Below are 26,255 nucleotides of genomic sequence, written 5' to 3'. Positions count from 1 at the left end.
AATAAGAACTTCCTTTTATTATGGGATTTTCAGCAGCCTTTGCAATATGATGGCCAATCTTCGTGTTCCTGGGATAAATATTCTTTTGCTAATTTGTCTTGTTGATGTTTTCATATAAAAAGGGATGACGTTTAATTTGCTGGGCAGTCAGCTTTGTGGGAATAGCAATTGCTGCATTGAATGTTTTGAAGTATGTGTTTTCATTGTTGAATTTAAAGTAAATGAGCCATCACTGAGAAAAATACAGAAGTGTTTTCAAGCTCTTTTATGAAGACTGGAAAACAAGAATGCTTTCTGAATATGTGGGCACAGTCGAAAAGTGGACTGCAGTCCAAATTTATTCTTCATCTGCGTTCTTCAGCCTGCATTGACTATGAGGCACAGTTTGGATGGAAGAGATCTGACTGTGTCCACCTCCACTGCACCAGTGCCCAGTGTAGGACTGGGTTTGGCTACCTCTGACAGTAACCATTAGCAGTTGAGGTGCTGAGGGCAGGTTACCCTCTGAGTCGTCATGGTGGTGATTTCCTGCATAGAAAGCAGTGGGCTGTAGCATTAAGATGATCTTAAATGAATGTAATAGTCTGCAAAAGTCTCCTGTTAAAGAATGAGACTGCAACAGGGAATTTTCTTCCTTCGTTGTAGCTGATGGCATTGTGAGTTATGCAGTTTTATAGGAGTCTTTTGTTGCTCTTGTAAGTTAATCAAGCTTGAGAGCTGGTTCTTGAATGAGAGCAGTTTTTGCTTTTATTTTTTCTAAATGAGATTGAGTGGTTTTGTACTTGCTGTGAAGCTGTGCTCTCTGAGATGTAGTGGTAGATTAAATATATTTTGTTGGCTTTTCACTCAACAAGCAAGCAAGCATCAGAAATTTCCGAAGTGTTTGCTGACTCAAGACTTAATTCTTATTCCTTTTTTCTTCTAATGCTGTCCTCCTTCAGCCACTTGAGCCCTTTGGTTCTGATCTGGAAGTGGAACTGAGGCTTAGGATTTTTACATAGTAATGAAAGGTGCCAATCTGAATTTCTTTTACAGTGTTCCTATGGCCTTGAGATAGACATTCAAGCCATCGTATACTCTAAACATACGAACTAGCTTTCTCCAAAGCTTTCCCTGTTGTTGATTTGTATTTCTCACTTCGATTTCCATACATGTTTTTAAAAAGGAGGCCATGTAAATACTGAAGTAATTTGTGAGGTTAGGCAGCTGTAGGTTGATGCTGTAAAAGAAAACCTTAATTCTGTGGTGCAATAATCCAATTAGAAGTAGATAGGTGGTTTTACTGTTGGCATTTTGGTTGGATAGAATCAGTTGGAGATCTGTGGGTGGAAAGAACATTTACATGAAGTTCATGCTGAATTATGTTTTGCTTGAGGAAAACTATTCATTACTCGCAGAGCTGGCACATGCTTTTTTTTTAATTCCTTCTCCAAAGTTTATCTGATGACTGTGATGAAAAGGTTGATATGTCATTAAGGAATTGGTTCTGCCTCATTTACTGATGACGTGCAAAACCTCTCCTGCCTTTGGCATAATAGAATAAGGTGCATGCAGAACACCAGTCCTTCCCCGACCCTGGAAGGGTCGTACATGTGGGAAGTGTTTTGGGATGTTTTTTGGGATGGCCCTGTCTTGGGATGGGATGCTTGGAGGTCAGTAGCATCTCAGTGTTCAGCTCTGCATCTCTGCCTGGTGGGATTGGTTTTTCGAGATGTTCTTCAGGACAAAATGTTCTTTCATCCTTGTTCAATTTGAGATGTCCCTGGTAATTATGAATAAGAATTTCAGAGGCCAATAAATTTTCTCCGTATGGGGAAATTCTTGGCTGTTACAAGCTGCCTGCATTTTTCAGTTTTATTGCTGGCTGGCTGCCTCCTGTCTGAGAGCTGACCAAGAGAACGCAGACATGTCTACAAGCTCTAGGCGGGGGTCAGACCTACTCCAGCTTTCCTGCTCAGCCTCTGACAAGTCCTGTGACATCCCTGTGCCTGCCTAGCCATCTGATTTCTTCCTGTTCTCCTGGGTACCATTTGCCTGTCCTGCTTATAGAACTGTGCATTCTGGGCTGCTTTCTTCACTGCTTTACAAGATCATTATAAAATAATGATCTATTTGTGTAAGAGGATGGAGTGCCCATCCTGCATCAAGTAGGGAATATCGTTCTTTTTTCCCCCCTGTAGTTATGCACTAATTGATAATGTTTTCATAACAGGCTTTTACTGCAGCTACGTTTGTTGGTCAAGCAAAGAATTTTTCTCCTTTTGGGGAGAAAGGAGGTAAACAGCAGTGTGTGTGTGTGTATGTTATGTTTGGATGGAAGAGATCTGACTGTGTCCACCTTCACTGCACCAGTGTCCAGTGTAGGGCTGGGTTTGGCTACCTCTGTCAGTAACCATTAGCAGTTGAAGTGCTGAGAGCTGGTAACACTGAGTCATCGTGGTGGTGATTTCCTCTATAGAAAGCAGGAAATGGCAGGTATTATCTATTCTAAGCACATAAATAATTATCAATTTGTGTTTTTAGTATACAGTGGGTATGGCGTTGGGATAATTTTTCTTTAGTGTTTTAGAAAGGCATGGGCATGAGCATTAACATACAAGCATACTAGCAGTGATCCACCTGGCTGTACAATCTTAATAAAGGCTTTACAGTTTATTTCTTGCTCTCTTAACTGATGATCACGTAGTCTGCCTTTGAAAACATATTGGTTTGTTCTCAGCCAGATACAATTTCAATTAAGATTGAGAGCAAAATATTGATTGGCTCATGAGCACAAAAATATAAAACTTTGTAAAAAATAGTTTCAGTGTGAAAATTATGCGTCATTTTTCAAGTGTTTGGTGTTTGCTTGGGGGCCAGATTTAAAAAATAGGAAAATGCATTATAGGAAGGGTACGTGGTTAGTAAGTTAACTTATAATAGTCTGTAAATCAAGTTAATGAGCTTTCTCTGGAAGTAAATGTGCTTTCAGAAATCAAATCATGATTCTTCCTGATATTGCAATGTAATGATAAGCTATTTGTGGTGGTTTGTTGTTGTTGTTGTGGGGTTTTTTTTGGTAGAAGCATTGGGCTGCTGGCAGTGGTTTGCTTTCTTCTGCAGAGCTCCTGTTGCAGTTGGAACGTGACTGCCAAGCTTGGCATTCAGAGTAATTGTATATGTCATTTGTACTTGTCTGTGCTGCTCTTCAGTCAGCAAATATGGAAGTTAAAATTTAGTTTGATCAATATTTGTAGACAAATACTCAGCTTGTTTTTTGACAAACATCCAGCTTGTTTGTAGTGAGATTTTTTTCAGTGTCATTCTTCAGTTCCGTGTTTGATGTATCCACAGAACTGTCTGTATGCTTTTGGGAACAAGTGGCTTGTAATGGATGTCAAATCATGTTTAATATAAATAATAAAACTTTTTTTTCCCTGATTTGTCCTCTTATTATATGTTTTCATTTGTGTAGTAGTTTACTGGTTGAACATCCAGTTCATTTTTGTATTTTGTAATGATGAAAAAGCAATAAGGGCATGGCCTTCAGAGCCAGTTGCTTCCCGAAGCAGAGCCTGTCTGGAAACATAATTAATTGTCTCTTATTTTAAAATTGGGAATTCTGTCTAAAGCAAAGTATAAGATTCAGCATTATGAAAACTGTTCAGGAAATAGCTCTGTGAAGAAGTTAAGCAGATACAAGTGTTCCAAAATTCATGACAAATTCTTGGGTATATAGTAAAAGTAAAGGGAGACCCAGGAATCTTCTGCAGCCAAACGTAGCAGTGTTTTGTACTGACTGTATGCCTATCAAGATTTCCCTTGCTCCATATTGTTGGAGTGTTCAGTTTGGAGCATGTTTGGGAATGAAAAAGTCCAGAATGTGAAACAAAAATTGCGAATGCAGCTACCGCTGAGTTCCCTGAAGCCTGTGGGCTTCTATTGTTTTTGGGTTTTTCTGTTGTTGCTGTTTGCAGACATGAAAGATATAATGCTTGAAATTGCCTAAAAGGCAGAATGTTCTAATCAGTGTAATTAACAATCCTGGGGGCAGTAAAGAGCAGGAAAATCATTAAGACCCGTATTTGTAATTTACTTTTTTTTACTGTCAGAGACATTTCTCTTTTATGGAACTAATCTTCAAAGACAAGAGTAGCTACTGCAGGTTGCAGAGAATGGAAGTTTGAGAAGATGTTCCCTCTTGTGAGAAGGCTGTCCTCTGCTGTCTTGTTCCATTTCTAGATGGAAGAAGATAGGAGGCGTCAATCAGAAAATCTCACTTTCATGGAATCATAGAATAGTTTTGGTTGGAAAGGATCTTTAAGATTTTACCTATTGGAGGTTCAGTAAGGAGTAAAATAAATTTTATATTTAGTATGCTATGCTCAGGTTGTGTTTTTATAATGGAGTTGTGTGGTTTTTTTTTCTTCCTCTACTTCTTGAAAGCAAGCAGTGCCTTAGAAATTGCGAGGAAGAGGAAAAATGGGAAACCACACTATTTTTAGAACATTTCTTGTGATGCACTGTGATGTTTCTTTTAGGGTATTTCACAGAAATGTTCTTCTTGCTAATAAATTGGGATGTGGAAATACCTGGAAGACCAGTTAATTATCGTAACATCAAATGAGCATCGTTTGCTTGTTGATCAAGCAGAACTGAAGTCATTAGTGCTATCAATAAAATATTGTTTAATGAAAACAAGAGAATTCTGATTACCCAACAGTGCCCAAGGACACTGTAAATATACTGATAATTAAGTGCTTGCTAACAGGAGTTGTTGTTCTGAATAAAATGTAGAATTAACATACTCTTTTGAGTCACACATCAGAAAAATCTTTGTAATAAATAATAAAGGCATTTGAAGGACAAGAGTAACTAATTTGGAGTGAATAATTTAAATCAGAGTGGTCTACATTTTAGTCTCTTTAGTTGGACTGCGTTGTTCCTAAGCTTTCCATGCTTGTCATGCTGGGTGTTTGTGTAGGCTGGGCTGCATCCCAAAGGTCATTGAGCCCAGCTCGGTCCATGCCATGCAGGACAGCTTGTGGTCCACTACTGCAGCAGCAACAGTCACTTCAATCTCCCACAGATTGTCAAACAGTTCCTCAGAAATACTTTGTTCACATCCGTAAAGTTCTCAGTCCTCCATGACTTGGCCCAGAGAAATGGTGAGCAGAAGTGACATCTCTGGGTTTTGTGCTGTGCTCTGTTGTAGTGGGCTGGTGGGGCACAAGGTACCACTGCTGTCTTGGTCTGGTTCTTCAGAGTCATTCGGAGTTGTAAATTGAGGATGAATACTGTGAATACTTAGACCATGCTTTTATATAATGAAAATACGCTGTAAGAATATTTATGTTAGCAGAGGTTTGCACGTTAATTCATTCATAAGGAATATCTCTGCTCGATATCGAAGGCATATCTTGTCAAAGTTCTTTCAGCTTGAATCGAAAGTTGTAGATGTAAATACTGCCTTGCATGCTCATGACATTGGATAGCTGATTTTTACTGTAGATAATTTAATAGATGATACGGACAAGAATCAAGTAAAATTGACCCTGAGGTCACACAAAGTGGTTTTCCTTTAAATTCTGTTTTCTTGCCTATAGCATTATAATTGTTTGAGTGCTAACTTCAAAACAATTTCTTCAACTTGAAGTTGAGCTTCTACATGAATTAAATTGATTTGAGTTCAAAATCTAAACCAACTTCTGCTGGAAGGAAAATGGCTAGATAGACAGTAAGAAGCCAGTCTTTCTATTAGGTGAGAAATAGTTTTTAAGTAATCTGAAGCTGATTGAATAAAAATGAGATCTCAGATGATAACATAGTAACTGCTCAATAGTTTATCTCTGCACACATTGTTATTATTATTTATTTCTCATAAAACAATTGCATAGGAATTTAGTAAGGTACATTATCTCATAATCTTCTGTTCTAAGAGATAATTTTCCAAAGGACAGTGAACTAAGATGAAGAGATTGGGGAAGGAAAAATAGTAATGCCAATACAAAGCAAGTAATTGGTCATCAAGAGTCATCAAGAGTAAAGACATAGTATGGCAAGTAGTTTATTTGATTATTTGTGAAATAAACCAATAGTGGGAATTGTCCAATTTCTTACCTTTGTAGAAGAAGCAAGCTTAAACATTGCGTATCCTGCTCAGGCTGTGAAAACTGGCCGTCCTGTCCCTGGCAAAAGGTTCATCAGGCTCAGCATGTCTTTTCCAGCATTGGCCAATGAAGGTGGTTGAAGGAGAATAAACTCAGGGCAAGCATCTACGGGGCTCCCCTGGGTACATTCCCACCCTCCAGCCATGTGTGACTCACAGGCTTCTTGAGCCAGCCCTGATGTTTGGATTTAATAGCACTCAGTGGGTTTCTTGTCCACAATTTTGGGCAGGTTCTAAATCCGTATAACCTGACATCCACAGCTTCCTGTTGCAGGGAGCTTGGAGCGTCCCAGCTGGTCAGGAACTTGGTAAAAGTAATCTTGTTTGAGGAGTGTATTTGTGAGGACATCCAGCAAGGGAGATCACCTGGAAGAGTGCAGGAAATAGGGATGGTTGGATGGGCAGACAGGTCTTAGCAACATGGAGGCAAATGAAGCAGAATTTAGTCAAAATTAGAGTTGTGTTAGTGCTAATGGTGGAATGATGTGAATTGCTTGGTGGTGATGGGTTTGTTTGTTTGTTTGTTTGTTTTGCTTGCACTGGAACAGATTGAGAGCAACTCTGTTGGCTCTTTGCTTTCCTGCTGAGCAACAAAATGTCAACATCTTACTAAGCCCTTTCAACTGACCAGTGGGATCTTCTGGGGCAGCACCACATGCAGGTGGTTGCTAATTCAGTGTGGTTGTGCCTGGCTTCAACATAGCTTCAGCTTCTCTTGCACTTCCACTTTACCTCCTGGTGTTTCATACAGCGAGTATTTTGTTTTAATAAGGAGAAAAAATGCCCTGCATGTGAATTTCTAACGAAGAGCCAACCAAAACAAGCTACACGAAACACTCTTGTTAAACGATGAATTAATGGACTGAGCGTGATCTATCTCAGAGAAAACTGAAGGAAAGTCATAGCACTTAATTACTTTTCATCTTGTTTGTTTGCCCAGGCTGGGCGTATGCTTCTTCAGTTACTGTGAGTTCACTAATGGCTTAGCTTTGGCTGCTCTGCTACACAAAATGAGCCCTACGTTGTATTTGCTAGGTTTGACACGGTAAGTAAAAATCACAGAAAATAACTTTGAATGTTACCTCCTGTTTCTTGCGTACAACTTATAACTGTGCAGTTATTTTTGGCAAATACCAAATGTCAGAGGAGGAGGGAGGATCACCATTCATTTTAAATTGAAATAATGCAGTGTGGGAAGCCTAATTTTTTTTTGTAATGCAGAATCATTTAATTAGTACTTTTGCCACGTGTCGCTAGTATCAACTGAAACAATATCAATAAAACTGGGACAGATTAAGGCAGAATAAAGTGATGAATTGTTTTATTGGTGCATCATTGTTTATGTAGCAGCCTAAGACCAGCGAGGTCGGATTCAAACAGCACAAACAATAGTACTGCTGTTGACTGCAGTTGTACTGTGACCCTTCGAGTAAGCTAAGCTTCTGTCTCTCTTGTTATAAGAAGTGTTGAATTCCATCAGCCTCTTTTAATTTGTTGGGGGGTGGGTGGGGAGTTCAGCAGGATTTGTCAGCAAAGTTGGATTTGCTAGCGTATTAGATGGAGCACCAGGAATAGTTCATCTAAGCCAGATATTGGATAGGTCAAGAAGAGATAACAGGGAATTATGAGTGAGAAGTGAAGAAACAGGGAAAAATACATGGGAATATGTGAGAAGGTGAATTGGTGCCTTGCAGTTTGTCAGGAAGGTGGGAAGAATGGAGAATGTAACCATCCTCTCTTCCCCAAACTAGATGGGAGCAATTCTCCTGAAGTATATCAGAATGTTACTGGTCAGGGTCTACTTTTAATTTTTTTGTCTGCATCTGGCCTCCTTTTGCACATCCTCATGGTCCTGGACTGCAAAGCATGCAGAAGGGGTGCTTTGTACTGAGAGGCCAGGGCTTCCCCAATGGGTCCTGCGGGCACAGCAGTGAATTGCAGAAGCACCACAAGCAATTTCAGCCCCGTGGCTTCACCTGCTGTTCTCCCAGTCTACTGGTGGGACATATTAGATGTCTGATAGATTTGCCGCATTGCCCTGATAGCTGTTAGCGCCTTCTCTGGGGTCATGGCGAAGACGGTGGTCTTTCACCATTAGTTAGGGCATCTCTTATATGGTTTCTGACTGTGTCTAATGATTCGCTGGTCCCCCAAAATGACTGGCTTAACTGCTTCGTTTTTCCCCTTAGTATTCACCTGTGATGCAGAAGGATGAGAAATCTCATTTAAATTCTTAAGAAAGGAGCATTTCTTTGATAACAACTCACTGTGCCCTAATTTTTCTTCAAGATTATGAGGGGGGCCTTCCCCCCCCTCAAAATACAGAGTATCTTGCTGGAAGGAAAATTGTAAAATTAAGCAAGATTTATCCGTTAATCCTAAAAGCTCTCCCTATCTAAGTAACTGGTTCCAGAACCTAAATGGTTAAAGTAGAAAATGTTAGTAATTTTGCTGCAAATAAATTGATCAGTATGCAAGACGGTTGTCACTGGCTGAATCATGGTCCACAGTTAAGGTAAACAGATCTGTGATGACATTTTCTGAGCAGAATACCAATGCTGCTACATTTCTTCCCAGAGGTTTCTGACACTTCTTATATGCGGATAAAATCCCTCTCCAGGAAGGTGTTGCTCGCAGGGAAGAAATAGCATCTTTGAAAGAGCCTTCTCTAAAGGTGGGATTTATTGTATTTCCTGATTTATTTGCTGTGAGAATTGTGTTAAAGAACATAGAAGGGGATGTTTTTGCTTTCCTGCTTATTCTCTCAGTGCAGCAGATCTTTCTGATTTGGAATCTATTTACCGTCTCTGACAGTGAAATGCAATGAAACAATATTTAGCAGAGTTATCAAAAAGAATGTAAATACTGTAATTTTTTATGGTCTCTGAAAGAGATCTCTCATTTTATAATCTCTGTGGTTAACATGCAAATGCAATGACTAAATATATAGTTAGGTTTTAGCATAGGTGTTTCTGTGAAATTTTTTTGGCTATGTGATGGCTTCATATGTTCATTGCCATATTCAAAAGAGATACGATTTGGTTTATTCTTAAATGTCTCTGTGCTAGGCAGAAATCCCCCTCTGCAATTGACTGCAATCAGAACCTCTTTGCTACATGCATCGAACTCCTGAATGACTTCAGAGTACAAAAAATACAGCATCCGAAGAAGGTTTTGAAATCTGTTTTTTTCAGAACATATAAAATGTCTGTGAATGTTGCTAGTAAGGGAAGAGGGTACATGCATAATTCTGCATTAGCCTTAGTTCTACATTTCCTTTGAGGTAACTGATGTCTCAGTCATTCTATGGATTAGCAGGTGGAAATCTGTTACATTTGTATTTATATAAGTAGAATCTTATCAGTTTAATCAGATAACAGTATCTGCCTTTAATCCTGTTTATTACACTAAACAGTGGGGGATAGAAGAGCCCTGTGAGGAGCAGAGCATGCTCAGTGATATCTGACCTGTCAGAGCAACCTGGAGCTGCTCCTTAAAGTTAATGTCAGAGATCCCAAGTCTGCTAAGAGGGTAACAGCTCCTCTAGGCCAAGGGCTTGAGGTTTGGGTTTAATTTGTTAAGTTTGGGTAAATGAGCCTTGATTTAATAATCTCAATCTTGAGAGGAAGGTCCAGATGGACCCAGCTGTTATCCCCTCCAGTGGTGCTCATGGTTGTGGTTTGCATGTGCTTGCAAGGTATCCCCACACAGCACTGAGCCGTTTGTGCCTTTTGCTCTGCGAGGTGTGTGCTAATCCCTACAGCTCTACTGCAGTTTGAGATGAGCTTGGAGTTTCCTGGGGCTGGATCCTTACGTTTTATCTGCTTATTTTTAGTGTATGGTTTTCTTTCCCCCCACCCCACAAAAAAAAATCCATAAATAATTTTGGAGTGACATATGTGCAGCACTGGAGGAAAGTGTAATATCAAGGCTTGATGTGTTCAGCAGTAAATTTAATTCTGAATGGAAAGAGAAGGACTAATGCTGCTTTTACAGTGCATGCTGATGCTGTCTCTGGGTGAGCATGGCTCCTCGGGGTGGATGTGAGGAGCAGGGCAGAGCCAGGTCCTGTGCCGGGCAGGACAGTGATGAGGTGAGGCCTTGTAGGTTGTCTGCTCTGTAACTGGAAGAATATCCACTAATGTGTTCTGGTGAGTTCTATTTAATAGCGTTTCTGTGTTCGTTGGCAGAGCTGTAGGTCACTTTCTAACTTCGACACAAAATACTGTGTATATTTTTCAGTAGAAAAGCAATGTTCATTCAACTCTAAGAAACTTCTTTTAGATGATTTTTCTGAGTACTGCCGTGAGGTTATTGATGATTTTTCTTGAACATTCAATGTGACGTTGTTTTACTTTCTGAACACATACCTTCACACTCTTGTTTTAATTTTGGGTACAGTAGGCACTGTTTGTCTTATTTCTGTTGGCAGGAGGAAAGTCCGCTTGAGAAGATCCAGCCTCAGAAAGAGAACAGCTTGTTTCCTAATTTTCATTGCTGCTGAAGCACTTCTGTGGGCATCAGCATTAACATCTGTGTGGACGTGGTCCTGGAACATAATCCTTTTATTGATTTATTTATCTGATTATTGTTCATGCAACAATGATTATTGTTCATGTAGCACCTAGTTCTGCAGTGCTGGGTCAGGCATCTGCCTGAGAAATCAGGGACCTGTGGAAAGAGGTTTTCTCAGTCTAATCTGGATGCATGTGCATGGGGCTTCATTTGTTTTATTGCTCAATAAAGTTACCTTCAACAATCATCTCTTACTTCTAGACCTTTAAGAGGAGATGAATCCTCCCCTTCTTTTGGTTTGTCATCAATTTTGTTTTATGCTTGAGTAAAATGAAGAATTTCTCATCCCGGTTACAAATACAGGATTACTTACACTCTTAAGATGCCAGTCAGTTGATTTGAATTTTTTTTATGATTACTGCTTAAAAAGAAAAATCTGGATGATTTATGCTGAAATGTTTCTGAGTGATAGGGACACTTTGCAGGTAGATTTATGGCATTTTTACCATCTGGTTTAATGAATGAGTCAGCAGAGTGTTTCAAAATGACCTCCGGTTATATTCATGAAACATGGGTTTGAATGCTTCAAGTGAATTATCGACATTAGAATGCTACGAGTACTTTTTTTTTCCCTGAAAATAGTTTGATCGGTTGTTTAGATGCTCATGCTTTCATTTATATGGAAATATTTTAATATACATGAATGCAGTGTTTCCGTGTACTGAAGCTTTAGAGACAGCAGGCTCTGTGGTATGGTAATCTAGGCAGAGGTCTCTTTGTCCTTGCACACTTCTTTGAAAAACATTGGATGGGTATTTTGCTGTTGCTTTTTATTTGAAAAGGAGTTAATAAAAGTAAATGCACCAGAAGAAATTCATGAAATCGTTGAACAGATAAAATGTTATTATTTGAAATGCATAATGCTGCATAATGAATTTATATAGTGTGTGGCAGAGATGAAGTGCTCTCCAAACATAATGAAGGAAACATGGGTTCCATAATTGAAGTTCTGTTGTACTTATTTGCTGGGAAGAATGGCAGGATTTTTGAACAGATTTGCTTTCACTAGCAGATATATTTATCTGTAGCTCTGGATTCCTAGCCAACTTTAAAAAAAAAAAAAAAAAAAGTTGGACGGAAGATGCATTTTCTTCCATGGTAATTAAATGTTGTGACTAGTTTTTTACCTCCAAAGTGAGTGTAGTTTATCTGCCTTTAAAAAGTTTTAATTGCTTGCATGTTTTACAGGAGTTGCACAGAGATAAAATGTGCGTAATTCATGGAACAAGAGAAAAGGATATAAATATGTTATAGTCCATTTTTCTTTTTTAAAACTGTAATAGACTGTTATTAATAGGTTGTAAAAATACTTGCCATTAGTGGTCTGAAGGTGTCAGGTGTGCTGTTGCTAATTCTCAGGTCAAAGATTTGGGGTTGAGGATCTCATTAAGCTGGGGCTGTATTGTGGAATCATATAGTGGCTTGGGTTGGAAGAGACCTCAAAGATCATCTAGTTCCAACCCCAGCCTGCAGGGTTGCCAACCACAATATCAGGCATTGGATCAGGTTGCCCAAGGCCCCTTCTGGAGAGGGGTGAATGTTTGTGTCTGGGGCTTGGGTTAGCTCTACCAAGTGCCACGCTGAAATACAGAAAGGCTTGCAGCTCTCTGAGTTCAGCCCTGTCTTTGGAATACTGCTAGAATACAAGTAATAAAAACAAAAGCATCACCTGGGAATTCGTTGCCTCTCTTAACTCTTGACGACTTTGGAAGACTGAGATGTCCTCGAAGTTTTATTTTTCTCAGTACCTACAGCTACATTTGTCTTGGAAATGCAGCACTGTGTATCTGAACGGGGCAGTTTAGCTACTGTGAGGGGTTGTTGGCCTTCATATGACAGCCCATCTGAGAAGCTGAGCTGTAGCAGTCTCAGGTAAACTAAAATACAGAGGGACCTGCTGTACTCTGTGTTCTTTCATCTGCCTCCCAAGGCACTCTTAATGGCTATTGACAAACCTAGACTTGTTGTGAGGGGGCTGAAAACTTGCTTGGCTTTGGTGGGAGAGCATTTCTTCCTCTTAGAGGAGGAAAAAAAGGAAAGCTTTTCCCTGCTTGTTTTTGAGAGAGCTTTTCTCTAATTTTGTTGCTGCCGTTGTCTGCTTGGGGGTGGTGGATTAAAGGTTTTTCTCTCTCTCTTTCCCTGCTTCTGTCTTACAGAAATGGCATCTGATATTCCTGGCTCGGTGGCCTTGCCGGTGGCACCGATGGCAAGCGGCCAAGTGAGAATGGCAGGGTCCATGCCTTCCAGAGGAGGAAAGCGACGCTCCGGGTAAGGCATGTCTGCAGGGCTGAAACTGAAAATATCCGTCTGTATGTATGTTTATTATGTAATGTTAATGTAGGTAACTGTCTTACGGCATTAGTCACTGGTGTTCTGTTTTTCTCTTCAATCTATCTGTTCTTCCTGCAAGATCAAACTTGCTGATAAGAGTACTGTTTGTTGTTTTGCACACTTCAAAAGATTTTCGGATTTGGCAAAGCATCCAGAAGCAGAATTTGGATCCTGTGGCTGTTTTTCATGTAACGATTGCACGTTGCCTACATCTGTTTAATCTCAAGAATTTATCATGTGAATAAAGGTAGAAAGATTTGTTCTTGCTTGTGCTTGCCTGCTATCCAACTTCATCTGAAAAGTGGACCTGGAATCTCTCAAATTGGTGCCTTCTGTTGAGAATGTTTGCTTAATAGTCCCAGGTACATGGACAGCATGAACAGCCTCTCTGTTTGGTGTTTGTGGTCTGTGACATTCTAAGCCTCAATGGAACTGCAGCAGGGTCTCTCCAGCTTGGGGAGAAGGAGCCTAAATCAAGTCAAGCTCCTCACCTACATGAGTGTCCTGCTAAAGAAAAAAATCTGTTTTTTCCAAATGTAAAAGTTGATGTGATGTTGCCATAGCTTTTCCACATCAGGTTGTTCTATGGCAACTCATAGAATCATAGTAATCTGTATTAGAAGAAAGGTGTCTTGAGAGATACAGAAGAACAACAAATCACTCTCTAATATTATCAAAAATACTTTTTTTTTTAAAAAAAAAAAGGCTTCATCATAAGTAATGATCTGTAAGTGATTCTTTCCCAGAGTTCCTGCCTGCAAAAGAGATCAATTAGTCTTTTATTTAGCCCTAAACATTGTGGTGGAAGGACTCAGAATGAATGGTAGCTTGAATAAAATCTTTACTGACAGGCACCTGATGAGAAGCCCTGATTCCCTGTGAGAGCCATCCAGTCCTGGGTGCTGGGTTGAGGAGCAGTGCTAGCGCTTTGCTCCTGGAATGAGCTGAGGAAGGAGAATGTGGGCCTTACCTTGGGCACACCATTGGGCTTGTGGGACTGCCTGGGGGGGGGGCTTCCTTTGGACAGGATGGTTGTTCCCCTTTGAGTGTGCTTTCATGAGCTGAGCCAGTTGTGTAAGATAGCTTGGAAAAATTACCCAAAATCTGTTTTTGACAGACGTTACGTTTATGTTGGGAAACATTTTAGTGACAAAGCCTGTTCAAATATGCCCTCAGAAGAAGAAATAGAGCATTAGAAACTTTTCACTGCTACATAGCATGTATAACCTCTTGTGCTTTTGGGTTAAAGGATACTTGATCTCTTTTTTTATCATAAGCCACAACAAGTATGCACGCCGGCTTGCAAATTGTGTTGCCAAGGGCTGATGCTGCTGACTGTGAAATCTTCTGATTATACTACGTACTGATTTGATAATTAATTGAAGGCTGTACTTTAAACACTGCATTTTAAGTATCCCCAATCCATTTGCGAGGAAGGGGAGTGAGGGAGGATGGGAGGAACGTAAAATCAAATTATTTGAAATGTATTTAATATGCAAATTCAGTGAATAAGATAGTATAAATTTGCAGCTATATCCAGACTGTGGTGTTTCATCTGTGCGCTGTGGCTCTAAACCAGCAGCCCTTCTTCAAGCCTGAGCCGGGGGTGCATTTTTGTCCTTTGCTGTGCAGTATTCAGGCCTGGAGGGAAAGAATGCCTGCTGTGTCTGATGCCTTGTAGCGTCTCTTTGAACAAAGTTGCAGCTAACACTTGGTCCTTTCATTACTGCCCTGGTGGTGCATCTTTATGCACCTAAATCCTTGGGCATTTTAGAAATGAGTGCTTTGTGTCGGGCATAAAGGAATATAGCTCTGAACGCAGTCGTCTTTTCTAGCTTCAGTTATCTCTGAAAATTGTTTCTTTTCTCATAATTGCTGAGGCAAGCTGGCAGAATAATTGCTGCATGGTCTTGAATGTAGATCAGTTTGAGCTCATTGGCTATCCAGGAGGTGTTTCTGTGGTGCAGGCATTCAGCTCACTGACAGCTCAGAAAAATATTTTTCCTTTCTACAGATTATACGGAGTGCTTCATAGAAAAAAGTGAGAGCCTAGTAGTGTGTAAGCTAATACATTGCTTTGATCAATAACTTCCTTACATAAGGTAGTTTTTCTTTAGGCTTTGTTGTATTGGAAGATAACGGGCTTTTTCTGCAGTCGTGGAGGGCTGAGTTCTTGTGTTTTTACAGTTGCACTGGTTCTGTTCCATTCCATCACACACTCCTGTCTTTTTTCTAATGCAGAACTGGGAGATCTGAGCAGGTCTGACCGCTCTCCCATCTCTTCCCCCACCCCATTCTGCACGAGGGGTTGCAGTGCACACCCCATACACAGCTCAGTGCTGCTCCCAGCTCTCCTCTCTGCCCCTTCCCATGCTGAACATACTCAGCATTGCTTGGGAATTTTACGTAGCCATTTTGCTTCAGTGCTCAAATCCCTTCCCATCTCATTTTTTAACCTGTGCAGAACCTCCTTGTGGTTTTTTCTTTTTTTTTTTTAGTTTTTTTTTTTTTGTATGGAAATGTTTCTAATGAAATATAAATAAAAAACGTATTTTTGTCACATTACTTATGTTGCTCACATGTCTTCTTGAGGAAAATAGATTTTAATAAGTACCTCATACGTCAATTCCTTTCACAGATTGATGTGATCAGTGTGAGAAAGGGAAACGATTTATATTCAAAACAAAAGAGTACAGTGCAGCTCTTTCTTAAAGTCTCTTTTTAATGGGAATTTTAAATGAAGATAAGATGCTTCTTCAGTAACTTCAGAAATGATATCATTTGTCTTCTTTGAGGCTGCTTCCACTGTTCTGCTAATGTGCAGTATATTCTATCTGAACAGAAGATCTTATCTGTCAGGGTAGAGGAGTTTGTTGGAATATTATTTTGGTGTGTTTTGCTGTGTTCAGCTAAAGGTTGCAGCTGATTCCTATCTTTAAGTTTGCCTTACTGTAAAGCAAATGCAGTGATTCGGTCAGGGAGCTGAAATAACTTCATTTAAAGCTGAGATTTATTTCATGCTGCACACCAAAATTAGGAAACTTCTTTATTAACAACAGTGGGATAGGGATGCACTTCCATTTTTACAAATATTGACATTCTTATGAACTTCATGTAATTTTTTTTTTTTTGCATTTGGAAAAGAAGTTGAGATTTTCTAGTAGTCTTACAAAGCAAAGATCTTAAAGACTTGAGTCTGCTGCAGTCTGGTAGCAGATTGTGGTGAACCTACTGTAAATATGGTAGGAATGACCTAAAGAAGTTGAAAGATCAGGATTCATAAGAAGAGAAACAGGTATCCAGCCACTTGGATAAACTGATGAGTTACTTCCAAATGGGTGAGTGGGGCTGTGCATACAGCATGCGCAGCAAGACTGAGCCTTAGGCTCTCATAGTTTCTCTGTCATTTTCTGTATTGCACTTTAGAAATAATAAAATAGACTCAATGCAGTAGAGCCAATATTTGATTTGGTGTGGTGACGGGGAAATTCATCTCTTAGCACTCAGTTAAAGTATTTAATTGGAAGCCAAGAAAATACCGAGGCATATAATCCTAGTGTAATCCTAGTGCATTGGAGCGGAAGAAGAAGGGAATAGAAAATGAATGCATCCCAGCTGAATCTCTGAGGAAGGGTCCTGGCGTAGCACAGCACGTGCGGCTGGCCGCTGGAGGTCGGTGTTGTTCTGCACAACGCAGCTGTGAGGTCACTGCCAAGGGAAGTGGTTTACAGGCTGGATTTGGTGATAATTGGGTGAGCAAAAATGCAGTTTCTTGTGAAAATGATGATTTCATCAAACTTAACCAAATTAAAGATGTATTTCTTCTTAAGACTCCTTTGGGAAAACGATTTTCTCCCTGCTTCCTCTAGCAATGAATAACCACTGTTGCCATCTGGAAAATATTACTCTGCCGTTTCCAATTCCTTTACATATTTGCTGCTTGTGTCCTGATTGAACGTAGGTTGCTGTGAGTCAGATGCATCTTTTATAGACCAGTCTGTCTTTGATATCAAAATAAGGAAGCAAGGCTGTACTGTCTAGCTGGGGCACATACTGCTGTTATGTTCGTTTAATTATGAAGAGTTCTTACACCATTGTTTGCATGCTCTGAGCATACAAATCTTAATTTTTAATTTGAAACGATTTTTAATATTGAGATAAATATCATTGTCACTTTGCAGAGTTTTGCAGTTAATATGACATGCCTATTGTTAACGTGAAGTGGTAGAGACATTGAATTGGTAATTATATCAAATTTATTACATTGAAATGTTAGAAAACTTAGAATGTGCAGAAACTCAACAAAACCCTTTATAAAATGAAACTATGATTTTCAATCTACATGAATTACTTTTATGTGGCTGCTCAAGTCTCCATCATACTAACATACTTCTTTATTAAAATTAATATACCAATACAATAACTGTATCTGAAAATTTTATATTGGCTTGGTTCTCAGTCTGATGTAATGCCAAAGTCACCTCTGTTATTAATGGGATGTCTATTCGTCTACCTCTTCGTAGAGGTGTAAAATGCTTGGAAACATTACTACTTTTACAGAATTTGTAGCAACTTAACATCAACAGGAAGGAGATGATCATGCTGCCTGATCTAGGAGAGTAATGTAGTTGGCTAATTTAGGAGGTTAATCTTCCCAGTCTCACTGTGTTACGAGCAAGGAAAGGTTCCTGCTTTTTGTGGCTCCCCAGAGCAGCCCAGCTGGATGGCTGGGATTTGGCCCAAGGAAAAGCTCGTCTCTTCTGTTGACTTAAGGAGGTCTTGGACATGAAGGTAAGTTAGGTAGACCCATAGGTCACTTCAGTGCAGCCTAGATGAGGACCGCGATGTAATTGCCACCTGCAGGCTGGCTGATAATTCTTGTGAAATGTGGTAGTACAGGACAGGGCTAAAGAACGTATTGCAGTTAAAATCAATAGAGGCAAAGTACGTGATCCTCTCAGCAGAGAGGCTGGGAGTTTATTCTGCTCTACCTCCAATGTAATCTTTAAAACAGAGGTAAAAACAATGTGTACCTGCAGAACTTTATATTCTTCAGGCAGAATTTCAGTTCTCTTGTGCAGTCTGTACTGATTTCTGAAGGCTTCTATCAGGCCTAAGAGAGAGTTCTTATCATTGCTTCACAGGAGCTGCACTTGTCTAATATTTTCTATTATTTGTTAATGTAGGCGGTGCAGATCTTTGGAGAGCAGAACAGAGTGAGGGTTTATTTGTTGTTGTTTGTTGTGTTCCTCGTATTCCTGGCTCTATTCTGAACTACTTTCAGAGGATCTGGAGAGCATGTATGACACTGAATCTACGGTCGTTAACACCTCCAGTTACAAGTACAAACTAAACAAGATTGAGAACTGCTGGCTTGAATGTGTATAACACCATTGCCAATTTCATGATTACGTATTTGGAAATCTTCCTTTTACAGAATGGATTTCGATGATGAAGATGGGGAGGGACCCAGCAAATTTTCAAGGTGAGCCTTCATGAGGAGTTGGCCAAATTGTTGACTCTTTCAGTGGAGGAAGACAGCTTTCTCAGTGCTGCTATTTTAAAGTCTGTTGGCAGCTTCTTCAGCCCATAGCCACACAACTTGTCTTAAATTCTAGTCAGCTTTTTACCTGCTTCCTCTGCAGGTTAGGCATACTGGCAGGAATTTGCTCAGTGTAGCTATTGGCTTGCAAAGCTGACAGTATGCTTGTGTCATAATAACTTCATCTGCAGCTAAAAATTGCAGTTCTCCTCATTTGACATAGCTTAGTATTTCAGCTGCTATAAATGAACTTTGGTTATTTTACATTGCTGAAGTTGTCTTTCTGCCACTGAAAACAAACTTTATTTTGAACTCAGATGTTAACTACTTGTTAAGACACAACAGATCTAGAGGTGCGGATTATTATTATTATTTTTTTTGAGATTAAAGCTCATTACGTACCATTAGGTGTAATTGGATAGTAAAAATTGCCAAAATAAATATTAATATTATAGTTAACATGGAATATTCTATGCTAGAAATAAAAACAAGCATCATTGCCATTTCTTGCTTTTCCTTTTGTTCTGATCACACTATCTGCATTTTTTCATCAGAAACCAAGTGGCTACTCTTGGAATAGGTGCTTTGAGGCCTACAGATAACTGCTAATTGCTCAAATTGTAATTGCAGTGATATAGCTGCAGACATATTCAAGCATAGCTGTCACTGTAGGGTTTTAACATTACCATCCTAGCCAGTCTGAAAGAAAAGTATGCTGAAGATGTGCTGTAACACCATAGCATAACCTTGTGGATGGAACCAGCAGCACTCATGTTCAGCTGTTATCGTTTACTGAAAGCATGTTCCAGACTGTGGTACTAAAACTAATGGGCTGAAGGCTAGTCCTAACACTTTCTAGAAGATGCCTGTTGCTGATTCATGACTAATAAAGCCTAATTTGTGCCTGTACTAGCGTCAGGGTTTCTAGACACAGTGCTGCACACACTTTTGTCTGGCTCTGCCCTTGGCTTCAGCCTTTGAAAATTTGGGGGGAAGAGCCAGCAGTTCCATAATCTTTTTTGCTGTGCTTCGTCTCTGATTTTAGATGCTAGATCAAAATGTGATTTTTAAATCTTAAACGCTGTAGAAATCCCAGATGGTTCTATTTTTGGAGAGGGTACAGAAGAACAGTGCAGAGATGGAGTACCTCGGGAAGGATCCACTCAGAGAGGTCAGCTGTGGAGCTGGAAGGGAAAAAAATGTAGTGGAGGCAGCAGCATCTTGAGCAACCAGCCAGATGAGGGTGAGCAGGCAAACCACGAGTTAGGGCATCTCTGTAGATAGTGGTGTTAGCTTGGTGCTCTGTGTGAGTTAACACACCTCACTTCTCAGCGAGTTCCCAGCCAGCTCAGGTATCTGCATGGCTTGTCATGGGCACATGGAGATGCATGTACTTCTCACCTAATGGTATATGGCAATTCCTCATTGAATCTGTCTTTTTGTTTAAACTTTGTAGAGCTCCGTATGTTCTCTGGGCAGACTCAAGTGGAAGAAAGTGACTTTTTGCTTGAATGTTTTGAGGGTGCTAGTGCTAAATGTAATGTAGAAAGGAGTGCAGCTCAAGTCTCACTTAAGCTTTGGCATGAGAGTGTGAATGAGATTTAATGAGGAAGGAAAATAAGTCTCAGAAGATTTTGTATGTTTTGGCTACTTAAAATTACTTTCAACTCATCTGTGAAGAAAAAAAGAAAAATAATTAGTATTTTAGACCAGAAAAGATGCTTGTTTATACCATCTTTACTTATCAGGTAATATGTGGAAGCTCCTTAGGCTCTCTTTAGCAGTAAATAACATTGTTTTAGAAAGGCGTAATTCTGAAACAAAATCTGTCTTTGCTGTTGAGCAGTAATAGTCTCAGTTCTAGAAAAGCCATTTGCTTATTTTGTTTTATTTTTGTGTTGTAAAGAACCTGCATTTTCTGTTTTGGAGCAAGAGTTTTGATTTCTCCAAATATGTTTTTCGAGATGCAAAAGTATGTCTTTTTGTAACTGCTTTAGCAAAATTAATTTCAAAGGCTTGATGCCTTTCATAGGAAAAGCATATGAGGAACATATTATTTTTCAATTAAATGTTGCATTGCTGCATATCTCTGGGTCAACACATCAGAAAGAGTGAAAGTTGAATCACATGGGGCTGAAATCTCATGGGTCTGGATATCCTTGTTGATTTGCTGCAAGCACAGACTTCTGTTAATTCAGAAAGGAATGAGGTATCTGCTTACTTTTAGGGATCTAAGCCAGTTATAATTTCACTTCTATTTACCCAGCAGTTTCACGCCTGCCCAGCTTTTGCCAGTCTTTCCAACAAGTGGTACAGTGTAGATACCTACTAGAGCTTTTTTTCTGAAGGCATCTCTGTATAATGCATTGCACTTAAGTGTGTGTCTCTCTGCCCTGCCGTGTTATCTGTAGACCATCAGTGCCCTCTGCTGAGTTGTGGTTGCAATCTGGAAAAGATAACTCTCTTTCACTTCCAACATAGCAATGAATATTTCATGGGCTGCTGTCAATAGAAGCTCAGTGGTGTTTTCTGTAATGGTGCTGGTTGTGAAGTTTCCCAAGTGATGAGTGTATGTTAGTGTTTGCATAAATCCAATGAAATGTATCTTCAATTGTTTTTTAAATGTTCGAAGGAAGTTTTTGAATTGGCATGGCTTGGAAGTTCCATTAAACTCCATAATTTCTTTGCTTTATTGTTTTCATGCCCTCATTTTTCTTGCTGTTTTTTGTAATAGTTTGCAGTCGTGAATCTCTTTGCTTTCTGCTGCGTGTTGACTTTCATAAGTGTATAACCCTCCTGAATTTACTTACTGTTTTTTGTTTATAGGTATGATGGTGATCAAATATCTGGTGATAAGGAAAAGTTTGCAAGGTAGGCATGTTCCTGAGAGGTCTCCTGCTGAGAGAAAAGAAGGGAATGGTCATATACAAAGCATCTCAGTATGTGTGCCTTAGCTTAGAGAACTGGTTATTTTGTTTCTAGGTGGGATGATGATCAAAGTACTGCTGACACAGAAAGGATAGCCAGGTGCAAAGAAGGAAAATCAAAAGTTATTTCTTCCCATTTTTGTTTTCTGTGATGTCCTTCTGACTAATCAAAAGTAGAAAGGGTCTAAAAATTCTTGAAGCCAGAAACACAAACCTTGGACCTTTGTGGGTTTGAATCAGCTCCCACAATCTCTCAAAATGTAATGTTCCTCCAAAACTCCCATGCAAAAACAAAGTTAGAAATTACAGAATTAGGACATCATACTGAATGCATGTTTATGAATGCCAGGGTTCCATGGGCAGACCTTTTGGAAAAGGAATACAATCTGTCTTTTAGGAGTTTTAAGTTTGAGCTAGTTTCAGGAAACTTTCAGAGTTTCGTTTGGTTGATCCCTTTCACAGCCAGTTGGTTAACATGCTATTACTCTCTGTGATCATAAATAAAATGGACTATGGAATATTCTTATTTTTCTTCTCTTTCTTTTGCTGTGTGTTTATTCTTTACAATAGTTGTTTATGATGATTAGGAGTATCAAGATAACTTAGTGGCAGATAGGGGAGCATATATTTGTAATTGTAAAATATATGTTGAATATTTGTGTTTTTTGTCTCTCAGTTACCATTTCTGTGAAAATGCTGAATTTAGATCAAGCTTTCATCATGTGAAAATGCATTTTTCTTTTTGTCCGTATTTATCTGCATATATATGCCGAGTTGTACACACATGCTCTTACGTACGTGCACATTGTCACACAAGATGTTTTGCTTTTGTGTGCATACAGTCCAGCTCTCACAGGCTCTGTTCTCTCCCAGAGATGTATAGACCACACAAAGGCTGTGTATCAGCCCTTTGAAGTGGAAAGTTTCATTATGAAGTTGTAATAAATAGCTAAATCAGTAGTGACCTTTTCCAAAGGACTCCATGTAATTTACTAAAACACAGTGGCCTGTCACTGCAGGCATACATTCCTTGATTTCATGAGTATTGGTACAGTAGCGTAGGCATCAGTAGGAATAGTAGCCCTAACACATAGCATTCCTGGAGACAGTGCCTCTTGTGTGTAACACTTGTATGTGCAGGAAGGAGGATATATTCTGTAAAGTAGTGCAAGCCCATGCGTTCCTTTATTTTAGAAATCAGCATACAACAGCTTGGATTTTTCTTCTCATTTTAAGAAAAGGCTCTACTATTAAACTTATTGAAAAATGTGCCAAGCCATTCATGATCATTCTTTATAACATTCAATTTAAAAGAATGCTGGAATTTCTTTTCAAGTTGTGTTATCATACTGATAAGTGCTGGTGGACTCTCCATGTGATCACCATGTCATCTTGTTGGATCAGCCAGAGATCCCACAAGAGAATGCCATGCAGAGCTTATTGAAATCAGTGGAAGATGCTGCTTTGACATCTGAAGTATCACATATCTGTTGTATACTTGTATTTAACTACCATCTGACAGGTACAGTATGTGAAAAACAAGTGCTAGGCACTGAAGAATTCTAGCTCTCTTTGGACTGTCTCTCTCAGTTGCATGTACTGGTGTAATTCCTTGATAGCGATCAGACAGTGGTGATTTACAGTAAGAGAAAACTGAACTCTGCGATCTTCAATTCTGGCAGACTTTGGTGACTGTCAGTTTTGAGAATTCTCAGAGTTGGCTCATCAGCTCAGTCATATGTTTTCTATAAAGGATGAGAACATCAGAGCTCAGCCTGTAGCAGGGCAGCATCAAGTACTGTCACTGTTACTTCCCTGCTGTGTTAGTTTGTTCTTGTCATCAATTCTGACCTATGTCTGATGAGCCAGATGTTTACTTGCTGTCTTTTGTATTTCTTTATATATATACTTATTTATTTAATGTAGTGTTACACCATATATGGTCTCAGTCCTGCAGTCTGATCCTACAGCATCTCCCTGCAAGCATGAGGCCTCTTACTGGGAGGCTGGACTTGGCACACAGCATTAGAGACATGGAGATCTTTGTCATCATTAAGTGGGTGTTTTCAGCTGGGACACAGGGTTTTTTTTCCTTTCATACTGAGATGTGATCCAGTTACTAGTGAGAGCTTTCCTCTAAAGGAGGCCTCCTATAAGCCTAGCCAACACCTTGAGCGAGGTCTGGAGGGTGTGTGGTGCATCACACCTTCAGCAAATTTGGTACTTTGACAGGAGTTGGCAAGTGTACATTAAATCTTTCTACTTCTATTATTTGTCCTTAAACCAAAGGAAACTAAACAGATTAAGAGATTAAGGCCAGAAACCCACAGGATAGAAATTTGAGTTATTCCACAGCTATAGGCAAATCGTCCTGTGGCCTGGATTTTCTGGCTATAAACTGAGAGATAATAGTGCTCAGCTTTGAAAAGCACTTTACTCTCCTGACATGATAACTACAAAGCAAGTGCAAAGTATTATAATCTCTTACCTCTGTTTGAAAATCTCACACTGATTATGTCTGTTTTTCTGTTGGTTTGGTGTTTCTCTAAATGATCAGGGAGAATCACAGTGAAATTGAGAGGCGCAGGAGAAATAAGATGACACAGTACATCACAGAGCTGTCTGACATGGTGCCCACGTGTAGCGCGTTGGCTCGTAAGCCTGACAAGCTGACAATCCTTCGGATGGCTGTTTCACACATGAAATCGATGAGGGGCACTGGGAACAAATCTACTGATGGAGCTTACAAGCCATCGTTTCTTACGGAACAGGTAGATCTTTTCACAAATGTTTGCTCTAGTTTGTGGTTGTTTAGGCTCTATAAGAAGTTCTAGGCAGCTGAACTGGGCTGTGATGGATCCCATCTGTAACATCTGGGGTACTTTATCGGTTACATTTTTAGTGCAGGAGGGAAGGTGCACCCAGTACTTGAAGAAAAACTGTGTTTGACTCCATGCACTGGAAATTCCTACTGTCTTCACTGTTTGTGAAGTCCTATGGGTATAATGTGCATTTTTGTGGTCTGAACAATTTAAGTACTTACACATGTAAGTTATGGCTAGAGGCAATACTCTTTTTTTTTGTTAGAGAAACAGCAGCTGCTGCTGACTTCTCAGTATTCACATCTCTACTTATTTTGGCTTTCCTAAAGTGTGCCTCTGGAGGTGCTGTGCCATTCAACTCCTTTTTGGTACGACACCTTGCTTACTTAACATTGCAATTTGTTTTTTGAACCTTGCAGAAAGATAGAATTTATTTTAATCTTTGTTAATAATGCATTCAAAAGAGGTCTCATTATCCTTTGAATAGTGCAGCAGTGAGGTTTTTATTTAATAAGATGTTCAGAATTGGTGTGCTTTGAAGCCAGCAGTAGTCTTCAGTCTGTTAAGTATTTCTCGAGATGTGTTATTCATTCTTAGGGGGCCTTAGCAGAGAATTCATCAGGTTATAATCCTCACCTTACCAGATAGTATCTGCCACTTGCTTGCTCTCTTACCTGAATTGAGGTATGGATTATCCCAAGCTCTGAGTTCCAGACGCAGTAACTCACTGCTCTATCTTAGCAAGCCCTTGCATTCACAAGAGCCACCAAGCAAGAGCTGTGAAACTTGTTTTCTATGAATTGGAGTAATAGTTGTCATCATTTCACATGAGAAGTTTTCAAGCTCTGTTAACCAAAGGTAGCACGTCCACGTGATGCATGGAGTCAGTTGTTTGCATATGCATGTCAAGCTGTTGAGTGTCTAGACAAAGTAGGTATCTGAAAGTGAAGGACAGATTGGAAAAGGAAAGCAAGAAATGATGCAACTTTCTTGTGTTCAAACATCCTAAGGGGAGAGGAGGCTGGGGATTTCTATCCTTGCCCATGTTACAGTTTCTGTCTACATCCAGTGACTGTTTAATTTACAAACAGAGCTTATCCCGAGGGGGAAAAATCCACAAAAGCGGACAGGAGAGCTTGTTCATTTCTTTCCAATTAAATTATCCAGGACACGTAATTAAAGGATGAAATTGCCATATGAGTTATAGTCCTTAATTTCCTCAGTACTCTTAAATTACTTTTATTTTTATTTTTTTAATATTAGATACCAATCATGCACCATACAGCAAGTTTTACTTAGCTAATTTTCCTAATGTGAATTGAGATCACCTGATGAAAGGCAGTAAAGGAAAACAAAATTTTGTTTGCTACTAAGGTCAGTTTATGTCTTGCTGCAAACTTGAATGTGCTATTTTTTCAGTACTACAAAGAAAACTTCTCCCAGTGTTTTGATCATCTACTAAAGTCACTAAAAATAATATTCTTTGGCACTGGCAGATGTGTTGTTTAATTTCTTTTTCATGCCGTCCTTCTAATCAAATCCTTTCTTTGGAAGGAACTGAAACATCTTATCCTGGAGGCTGCAGATGGGTTCCTGTTTGTGGTTGCAGCTGAGACTGGGAGAGTCATCTACGTATCGGACTCAGTGACTCCCGTGCTCAACCAGCCGCAGTCCGAATGGTTTGGCAGCACATTATATGAACAGGTTCACCCAGACGATGTGGAAAAGCTACGGGAGCAGCTGTGTACATCTGAAAACTCTATGACAGGTCAGATTTGTCCAAAGTGTGGTTCATTGTATTACGGATCCCTGCTGAGGTTTTCTGCTGCTCGAACAACTGTTTTACAAATCACTTAAAAAAATTGAGTTCACTGGGATTAGAATGCCTTTTTCTTGCAGGCACTGAAGTA

At 39.6% G+C, this 26,255-nt stretch overlaps 1 protein-coding gene across 5 annotated transcripts in view; it reads left to right on the top strand.

Annotated features, from left to right (window-relative positions):
• ARNT2 (aryl hydrocarbon receptor nuclear translocator 2) overlaps positions 1 to 26,255 on the top strand; it is a 96,858-nt gene that overhangs the window by 7,090 nt on the left and 63,513 nt on the right. For 2 of the 5 annotated variants that reach the window (XM_090148987.1, XM_090148988.1), the window contains exons 2-6: positions 12,880 to 12,991; positions 18,492 to 18,539; positions 21,423 to 21,467; positions 24,081 to 24,294; positions 25,900 to 26,113. In XM_090148987.1, coding sequence (XP_090005113.1) covers positions 12,880 to 12,991; positions 18,492 to 18,539; positions 21,423 to 21,467; positions 24,081 to 24,294; positions 25,900 to 26,113 — 633 coding nt within the window. Of the gene's footprint in view, positions 1 to 8,666; positions 8,823 to 10,154; positions 10,300 to 12,879; positions 12,992 to 18,491; positions 18,540 to 21,422; positions 21,468 to 24,080; positions 24,295 to 25,899; positions 26,114 to 26,255 lie in introns of those variants that run through there. The other 3 variants (XM_090148990.1, XM_090148989.1, XM_031587710.2) reach the window with 3 other exon arrangements.

The sequence above is a fragment of the Phasianus colchicus genome, chromosome 12 (genome assembly GCF_987193195.1).
Source record: "Phasianus colchicus chromosome 12, bPhaCol1.hap1.1, whole genome shotgun sequence".
Taxonomy (NCBI): domain Eukaryota; kingdom Metazoa; phylum Chordata; class Aves; order Galliformes; family Phasianidae; genus Phasianus; species Phasianus colchicus.
Note: the sequence above shows the minus strand (reverse complement) of the source record. Positions and strands in the feature narration are given on the sequence as shown.